This window comes from Gobio gobio (assembly GCF_949357685.1).
Source record: "Gobio gobio genome assembly, contig: scaffold_125, whole genome shotgun sequence".
NCBI lineage: Eukaryota > Metazoa > Chordata > Actinopteri > Cypriniformes > Gobionidae > Gobio > Gobio gobio.
Window position 1 is genome coordinate 136,543 of NW_027645757.1, and position 10,394 is coordinate 146,936.

The window sequence follows — 10,394 nt, forward strand, 5'->3', positions numbered from 1 at the left end:
TGACGTCACTCACGCGCTCCGTGTATGGTTAAGGCCCATTTATACTTCTGCGTCGAGAGTACGCCGTAGTGTACGCCGTAGGCTACGCGCGTAGCAGACGCCGTCGTGAGCATTTATACTTCTGCGCTGTTGTCTGCGTCAATATGCAATTCCACATGCAGACGCTAGTGGGCAGTGTCCTCGGGCATGTTGGTGTAATCAAGACAACAGCCGAAGAAGAAGCAGTTTGTTGTGTAGAATGTGTGCCTTCATGTCGGTGTATCAGCAGCAGTGAGAGAGCGGCTTTTCTTGCAGCTTGAGTTGTTGTATCTAATACAAATTAAGCATCTCTAGTTGATTAGTAAAGTTAAATAAGGCGATCTGGCGCTGGAATGTGTTTGTGAAATCATGCAGAGCTCGTGGCCGCTGTTTTCAGCAGCGGTGGCTCGAGCAATCGATTGTTGTTGCGGAGACTTCATTCACGAAATATACCCTAATGTGTCCTTGTTCTTGATATACAATTACTGATTAACATCTTTGGTTTTAACGAGAAAATAAATAAACTATACTCAGCGGATCTATGTATTTATTTACTACCATAAAGAATCGCTGGACTGCAAAATATTGTGGTATAGCAGTCGTAAGGAACTATCATCCAATTTCTTGACACACACACACACACTCCTATCGCAGATTTTTTATTTATTTAATGACCTGAGGGAAGGGTTGTGGCAGACCAATCACAGCGCTTGCGGTCCGCGTAGAATTGACGCGTTGTTACATTTTTGGAGAGGTGCGCGTCAGGCTACGGCGTAGGGTACGGCGTATCCAACGCGTCTATGCGTAGGGTACGCCGTACCCTCTGCGTGCACTCGACGCAGAAGTATAAATTGGCCTTAACTCACAATGCGCGCAGACCAATCTGCCAGTCAACACTCACACACCATTAGCACGAGCAGTAAATCTCTCCCTTTAACCAAACAAGACTCATTAACTCTATGAAATCCCCAAGGAAAATGGGAAAGAGATACTTACGTTTAGATGAGCAGATAAACACCGCCCAAATGCCCGATATATGGGTACTCAATCCGCCGCAGTTCAGTCCGCCAGCCAGCACACACACATTCGCTATGTTAGCTGAGACTGCATACAGCCACCATTCAAATGCCTACACCACCAGAAATGCTACAAATCAAACTATAAATAACACAGATTACAAGAGAGCGATCCACACCATTACAACACACCGCTAGCCTTAACATACCTGGAGATAACCTGGAGATAACCTGGAGTGGGACAGGAAATGCCAGGGGGGAGAAAGCCCGGAATCAGCAAGCCACGCAAACAGATGCCAAAATAAAGGTCTTTAAATACTCGCGCTGCTCTCACCTCATTGGTCCTCTCCCCATCCTCTAATAAACAGGCTCCTTTACCCTGCCACACCACTATTGGGCAAACAGGTCTCCTTAATTATTAGACTACAATTAGCCTGAATAATTTGTAAGCTAGATTTATGCCTATTTTTTCACATCTTCGTGGCACACCACAATGATTTCCGTCATCTCATGTGTTAATATTTTTTAGTGTAACAATTTATGATTTGCAAAAATAACTGTTGCATCTGTGTAGATTACATGAGCAAAGTGTATGCGCGTTGTGCACGCTATACATTATGGTCAAGCATGCGCCCTTAAAATAGCATAATGAACAACGCAAAAAAAACGCGCCACTGACTTTAGACTAGGTTTTTTCTAGTCAGTGGCGCAATTGTTTAACGGAACAGCAAAATAGCACCAGGGATTGGTTGCGCCGGAACACGCCTCCTTTTTTGCCCTGAACCGCCCAGGTAGCGCAAGTTCATTCACTAGTTTAGCGACGTGCTTCTGTGGAGGGAAAAGCGCGCTTTGCGCGGGTGCAAAATAGGAATGACACATGCGTCGGTGTACAAAGTCAATTGCGCTGGGTGCAAGATAGGGCCCTAGGAGTGAAAGAGCAATAGTGTTGCTGCACTTAATAATATTCTTGTGTGTAATTCCAGGTGAAAGCACTCCGTCTCAGTGTCACGTTTTGTCGGATGAAGGCATCCGAGGCTACTACAAGGCAGGATACCGAAACCTGGTGTCAGAGTACAGCCGCATGGGAATCCTGGATCAGAGGCAGCGTGAGCATCTGGATGAGTGGGTGACTCAGGACCAGCACGAGGACACGAACACTGCAGAGTACGGCCAGCTTCTGCAGGGATTACAGTGAAACTGAACACGTGTTCTCTCCAGCACCTCATGATGAATATGATGAAAATGGTGGTGATGAAGATGATTGCAGTAGAAAGAAGGAAATGATTGATCATTTACTGCAAAACAAAAATGAAGATTTTAGCAAGTAAAGATGACTTGTTCTGTTGGTAGATCATTTCAGTCATTTTAAGCATTTATTTCTAGGAAGGAGCGATAGAATAAGAGCATTTAAAACTCAAAATCAGTCAAATGTCTAGAAACTATTGAAAAAATTTGAATATACCAAAAAATCATTGTGTTTTACTGTACTCACTTCAGTAATATGATAATATTGTTCCAATGTGTGTGTTTGGGGTTACAGGGTTATTCCACAAAGCATGGATTGAGTTCCAGACATAGGAATGGTGTTGAGTTGTGATTCAATTTCACAAATTTATAACAGTAATTAAATCCAATAGCAATGTTTCAGCTTCTCTTCAGCAGATTGATGTACACATTACTGCTCTGTAGTGTAGAACAGGAACATGCCAAATTTCATGCCTCTCTCTGATTAAAAGTTTATAAGAAAACACTAAAATCATTTTACTTTAAATATAATTCTTCATAATCAGTGAAATGAAGAGAGTTTTTGATAATCTACATTTTACACATGCAAAATGATTTGTTACTAATCTGCACAATGCTGGTGAATGGATTTATACTTGTTAAATGTTGCCAATAAAATTTGATTATTTTACTTTTGTGCCTATTTTATTCTTGAACATGATGTTATCACTCATTATCATACAAGCAACTGGGAATGTAGGAAAAAGATAAATGACTGGAAAGAGATAAATGACTGGAAACAAATGGTGGATTTGATTGTGAAGGATGCCCGTGTCCGTCAGTCCTTGCTCCTGACTTGTTCTTGTAGTTCTGGATTTTCTTGTAACTTTTTTGTTTTACCCATTCAATTGTGATGGTTCGGTACATCTCTTGACAGGGTTTTCGACATTCCACACTTTTCACCACACTAAAAATCAGATCCTAGAATACCATGACTGCACTGAATACGGAAACAGGTACACTCCCATTAGGCTTCTTTTTTCTCGCTGCTCTGGGGATCTTGGTTTTGGGAGGGACCTCCGATAGCATCCGCATATTTGTCCTCAGTGTCCCTGACTTCCTGCGCCTCTACCGGAGGAAGGCACTGGCCAATGTCGGGTCGGCGCTCCGCCATTCTCACTGTTGTACACTGAACCCTTTGGAGATGTATGTTGGAAGGATTTCAAATTGATCCAAAGCCTGAGCCCGGGGTTTGTCAAATCCCAAAAAATTGTTCAGTATCAGATTATAGAATTCCTGACCTCTATGATGTCATAGAGCTGCTGCTCAGTGTTTGACCAGTGCTAATGGACAAAAAACCTCAATACAAGAAATAACTGATCAACTAATAAATGTAATAATAATGTAGCAAGTCTTTTACTAACGTTACATTTATTCAGTGGTATGACACTATGGATACATAATAAAGTGAATCCTTCTGAAGGCTAATTGGATTTTTTTTCTTTTGTTCCTCAGGAAACCAATACGAATAATATTGGATAATATCATAATGCATGCATAATTCCTTATAAAAAATTATAAATTGTATCATCTGAATCCTAATGAATTTGAACTCTTTTCCCGCCATTGACGTAAATGTCTGGATTTCCGTGTTTTCACTGTTAAATGTTAAATGTGATTTTCTCGGCTTTTGCTAAAAAGGTTGCTTTTTATCCACTTAGGCTCTGGGGCCATTTTTGGGGATTTCCACCAACCCAAATTGAAAAGCTTCCCATACCCATATACAGTGGTCTAAAAACATAATTTTGGCGTAATTTTAAAGGAAACCCTTTGAAGTTACATGTACATATGTTGAACATATGTTGTCTGAGCTGTAATTAAAGCTGTAATTTTGAGCGAAATGCTAAGGGTCTAATCAGATTCAATGATCTATGCTAAAATTGCTACCGCCAGACCCGGAGATCAGCTGAATGGACTTGAAAACGGTCAAACTCAACTATTTAACTCTAGGGTGAGTTGGAAAATGAGCCTATTTTTAAAAGTAGTGGCATTCCTTTAAGATTTTTTTCTGTGATGTAACTGGCAAACTGTTCTTCAAATTGTTTTGAGATCTGGCAAGAAGAGTTAGGGAAAAAATAGTCAGGACACTGAAACAAAGAAAGGGATAGAGAAAAGAAAGATAAATTAAGAACTCAGAGGAAAAAAGACAAAGAGATGAAAGAGAAACAATTGTAAGAGACAATAGATGGGAGGTTGGAAATTTAGACTGGTAGGAAAAATAAAGGAAAGACGCAACAGAGATGAATGAAGTCGGTAAAGGAGGTAAGAAAATAAATATAAGTAACTGAAAGGAGGTTAGATAGAAAGAAGTAAAAATCTGATATTTAAGTGATTTTTAAAAATATTTTTTGTTATTAATGTTATTAATTTAGTTTCACAAATGTTTTTGAAAGTTTTGTGGCTTACATTGACCTAATTTTTGTTATGCTATTCCCCTTTTTAGGACTGTGATGGCAATGAACACATGTTCGACATTGCAATTGGTATTATGACAGTGATTCCCGAGATCTCTGCAACTGTGCCCTACTCTTTGCATATTGATGCCACAACAACAACAAGCATTTTGGAAGGTTCAGTGGTTGCGGATGACCTTGAAAATACTCTCTAGTCTAATTTATGCTCTGAACTTAGAGTATCCAACAGCACTGAAGGGCACATTTGATTTAATTTTGTCCCTTGGCCACAAGTCACTCAAACCTAAAATCCAATCACTAAAACAATACAGTAATATGTTTTTTTCATGGTTAAAGCAGCACTAGGTAGGTTTTGCTCTCGGGGTCCCCCTACAGTTGGGAAACAGTATTGTCCTCTACTACTGTCGTAAACTGTCATTCTACATCAGTGGATGCATCGCACGTGCATTTATTGACATGACAACTATGATAGCCCTGAACACTGCAGCAGGCGTTCACATGCAGGTGTTCTGCTTTCGTCGCGTGTGAAATGTCTTCATCCCAGGTAACGTTACAGTGGCATGTTTCAGCATGTCATATGAATATAATTTCATGGGTTTTATTTTTTTTCAAACGCCAAATGATCGCGATGCTCACGTTTACAAGCCAGCGTCATTATAGTAGCCTAGTCTATTGGTTCCCGTTTTACAGAATCTATATGATACTTCAATTCAATGTTTGAGTGGTAGGTAATAACTATATATCGTCAATATTATAATATCAAGCTACCATAGATGAATCTGCAAATTTGAAAAATCGATTTGCATTATAGCTTGAGGCAAGACAAATAAACCAATATCACAGACATGTTAGGTATCCTAAAATATGATTTTGTACGTCTTATGTATTTACTTGCAAGAATGTAGCCCCTCCTCCTTCAGCTCATGCCAACGAGCAAACGCTGGCCCAATGTTGATCCTCCTGCCTTTAATCCCATCACTTTCTCCTTTCCTCTTTTTGCTTTCCTCCGACAAAACTTTTGCTTTCTTATTTTTCTGTGCTGCTTCGGCCATGACTATAACATTCGGCAAACAAATGATAGTTGGGCTCGAATTTAAGGAAGTGGGGGTGGTGGTGGATGTGACGTATATGCCGTAAAGCAGTCGAATTTTGTAGTTCTTTTTTTTCTCGGGTTACTACCCGAAACCCGAAGTTTAAAAGAACGATTAAAAACGATACAGACCCCGTCAGGCTATGGCAGAGGTGTCATTCAACCTATTGTAAGTTGATGTATCATCACAAGAGTCTTGAAAATATATAATGAAGGTTGAAAAGTTACCTAGTGCTGCTTTAAAGGATTAGTTCACTTCAAAATGAAAGTTTCTTGATAATTTACTCACCCCCATCTCATCCAAGGTGTTCATGTGTTTCTTTCCTCAGTCAAAAAGAAATTATGTTGTTTGAGGAAAACATTCCAGGAAGTTTCTCCACATAATAGACTTCAATGGCAACCAAAATGGTGCAAATCAATGCAGTTTCAAAGGAAGGGCTTCAGAGGCTCTACGTGATCCCAGCTGAGGAATAGGGTCTTATCTAGAAAAGCGATCTGTTACTTTCAACAACAAAAATACATATATATTATATATATATATATATATATATATATATATATATATATATATATATATATATATATATATATATATATATATATATATATATACACTCACCTAAAGGATTATTAGGAACAAAATACTAATACTGTGTTTGACCCCCTTTGGCCTTCAGAACTGCCTTAATTCTACGTGGCATTGATTCAACAAGCTGCTGAAAGCATTCTTTAGAAATGTTGGCCCATATTGATAGGAGAGCATCTTGCAGTTGATGGAGATTTGTGGGATGCACATCCAGGGCAGGAAGCTCCCGTTCCACCACATCCCAAAGATGCTCTATTGGGTTGAGATCTGGTGACTGTGGGGGCCATTTTAGTCCAGTGAACTCATTGTCATGTTCAAGAAACCAATTTGAAATGATTGGAGCTTTGTGACGGAGCATTATCCTGCTGGAAGTAGCCATCAGAGGATGGGTACATGGTGGTCATAAAGGGATGGACATGGTCAGAAACAATGCTCAGGTAGGCCGTGGCATTTAAACCATGCCCAATTGGCACTAAGGGGCCTAAAGTGTGCCAAGAAAACATCCCCCACACCATTACACCACCACCACCAGCCTGCACAGTGGTAACAAGGCATGATGGATCCATGTTCTCATTCTGTTTACGCCAAATTCTGATTCTACCATCTGAATGTCTCAACAGAAATCCAGACTCATCAGACCAGGCATCATTTTTCCAGTCTTCAACTGTCCAACTGGGGCACAATAATATACTTAATTGTTATATATATGTTTTAAACAATAATTAGACAGATATGTCATTGTAATGTATTGAATTCATAATATTCAACTATAGGCAATGTGAGTAAATGTAAAAGTTAAATAAAAATGTTTTCTAGAAAAGATGAATAAAGATGACTTTTGTTTTGCTGACAAAAAAATATGAATCAAATTAAAATAAACATTAAACATTCCAATGAATAAATACATTTATATACAAGTATTATATACAAGTCTCCAAACTCATCCTTTCCAACCACCCCACTACCTGTCCGCTTGACCCTATCCCCACTCACCTCCTTCAGGCCATTTCTTCTTCTGTTACTCCTGCACTCACTCACATTGTCAACACCTCTCTTCACACCGGGACCTTCCCCACAGCATTTAAGCAGGCTCGGGTAACCCCACTGCTTAAGAAACACTCTATGAACCCAGCACTTTTAGAAAACTACAGACCGGTATCCCTTCTGCCTTTCATTGCAAAGACACTCGAGCGAGCTGTTTTTAACCAGCTCTCTACGTTTCTTGAACAGAACAACCTCCTGGATATCAACCAATCAGGCTTCAAAAGCGGCCACTCAACTGAGACTGCCCTGCTCTCGGTTACGGAGGCACTGAGGCAGGCAAGAGCAGCTTCCAGATCCACAGTACTTATCTTACTGGATTTGTCTGCTGCTTTTGACACAGTTAACCACCAGATCCTCCTGTCAACTCTCATGAAGATGGGCATCTCAGGAACTGCTCTCCAGTGGTTCAAGTCTTACCTCTCAGGTAGGTCCTTCAGGGTGTCATGGAGAGGTGAAGTGTCTAAGTCACATCATCTAGCCACTGGAGTTCCACGGGGCTCAGTGCTTGGACCACTTCTCTTCTCCATCTACATGTCATCACTGGGATCGGTCATTCAGAAACATGGCTTTTCCTATCACTGCTATGCAGACGACACTCAACTCTACTTCTCATTTCAACCAGATGATCCCACGGTTGGTGTTCGTATTGCTGCCTGCCTAACAGACATTTCTGCCTGGATGAAGGCATCACCATCACCTGCAACTCAACCTTGCAAAGACTGAACTGCTTGTGGTCTCAGCCAACCCAGCACTTCATCACAATCTCTCCATTCAGCTAGGATCATCAACCATAACTCCGTCCAGGACAGCCAGGAATCTTGGAGTTGTGATCGATGATCAGCTAAAATTCACTGACCACATTACTGCAACAACCCGGTCCTGCAGATTTGCATTATACAACATTAGGAAGATTAGACCCTTCCTATCTGAGCTGACCACACAACTCTTGGTCCAAGCTCTTGTTCTCTCCAGACTGGACTACTGTAATGCTCTTCTAGCAGGCCTTCCGGCATGCACTATCAAACCCTTGCAACTGATCCAGAATGCAGCGGCGAGGGTGATCTTTAACGAGCCGAAGAGAGCGCATGTCACGCCTCTCTTCATCAGACTCCACTGGCTACCAATAGCCGCTCGCATCAAATTCAAGGCACTGGTACTCGCCTTCAAAGCAACCACTGGCTCTGCACCAATTTACCTTAACTCGCTTGTTCAGACATACACACCCTCCAGGAGTTTGCGTTCTACCAGTGAACGACGCCTTGTGGTGCCATACCAGAGAGGCATGAAATCACTGTCACAGACCTTTTCCTGGACTGCCCCCACCTGGTGGAATGACCTGCCTATCTCAATTCGAGCAGCCGAGTCTGTAGCCATTTTCAAAAAACATCTAAAGACGCATCTCTTCCAGCAGCACCTGACCAATCAAGAATAGCACTTAACATTCTATTCATTTTTCTGTCTGTCTAATTTATTTAAAATAAAAAAAAATCCTGTGTGTTCTGTGTTAGATTAACTGAGACTTGTTACAGCACTTGCATACTGTAGCCTCTGACTGTTGTAGTTGCTTCTATTGCTCTCATTTGTAAGTCGCTTTGGATAAAAGCGTCTGCTAAATGACTAAATGTAAATGTAAATTAATTAAACATAACATGAATCAAAACTTACCAATGTACTCTTCTAACAAACTATGTACACATCAACAGATGGCGACCCCCACATCATCTTACTGCCACCTGAACCGAGCTGTGCCAATCCTGCAGCTGTATTTGGATGAGACAGTTGACCTCCGTAATGACCTCGTTCTTTCTCGCCAGTCCATCATGTTCCTAACTGCCGCAATTAGGCTGGATTCCGACCATGGGTGGGAAAGGGACATTGAGGTGCTGGTGTTCCTCTTCTGGCTTGGTCATGCAGCATCCTTCAGGGTGGTGTCTTGGACCTTTGATACTCCCAAGTCCTCTGTGCATGACATTGTGCACAGAGTGAGCAAAGCAATCGTCAGAATTTTAAGGAGGGTGATTGCATTCCCAACCGGAGATGACCTGGTGGCAGTAGGAGAAGGTTTTGCCCAGCTGGCTGGGTCACCAGCTTTCAGCTCAGCAGTTGGGGCAATTGACGGCTGTCATATCTGTGTTAAACCACCAGCAACTACCGCACAATGTTACCTGAACAGGAAGCTGTTTTACTCCATCCAGCTCCAGGCCATCACTGACCATCAGGGGAAATTTATCGACATCTTTGTGGGATATCCTGGGTCTGTGCACGATGCTAGGGTGCTGAGGAACAGCCCAGTCTACACTGGCATCCTTTATCCCCCTGCAGGCAAGTGCATCCTTGGGGATGGTGGCTATCCTTGCCTGAGTGCACCCATCTGCCTCATCACCCCGTACAGAGAGCCTGTGCAGAACCCTGTACAGGCTCGCTTTAACAGCAAGCACTCCCGTGACCGGAATATCGTCGAGAGAGCTTTCGGGATGATGAAAACGCGCTGGCGCTCAGTTTTCTTTAAGGCCATGGAAGTGAGCCCTACCTTTGTGTCAGAGGTCATTGCATGCTGTGCTGTTCTCCACAATATTGCTCTTCAAAATGGGGACATCGTTGAGCCAGAGGTTGGGGAGAATAATGATGATGCCCCCCCGGAAGCCCAGAACCCCGGAACATAATCAGGAGAACATGTGCGGGACAATCTTGCTTCTGCTGTATCTGCTCCTAACATTTGTGTTCCAGCTCTCCATGAGCACGACTACCTGTAAAACATTTAACAGGTTAATACTTTTACCCAAAGCATTGTGTTATATTATTTTATTATAGCTTTGTTGTGTTTTTTTTATATTTTTTATAAGGTGGAAAGTGTCAATAAATATTCTTTCCTCTATATATGCATGCATTTTCTTTTATTATCGTTTCTGAGCCAGGGGCCTTTATTAACCCCCCGGAGCCAT

The 10,394-nt window shown here is 41.7% G+C and overlaps 1 protein-coding gene across 2 annotated transcripts in view; it reads left to right on the plus strand.

Moving 5' to 3' along the window:
* LOC307122364 (uncharacterized protein) overlaps window positions 1–2,949 on the plus strand; it is a 60,655-nt gene extending 57,706 nt beyond the window's left edge. For both annotated transcript variants that reach the window (XM_079846355.1, XM_079846356.1), the window contains exon 10: window positions 2,018–2,949. In XM_079846355.1, coding sequence (XP_079702481.1) covers window positions 2,018–2,229 — 212 coding nt within the window. In that variant the 3' untranslated portion in view covers window positions 2,230–2,949. The remainder of the gene's footprint in view (window positions 1–2,017) is intronic.
* The last annotated feature ends 7,445 nt before the right edge of the window (window positions 2,950–10,394 follow it).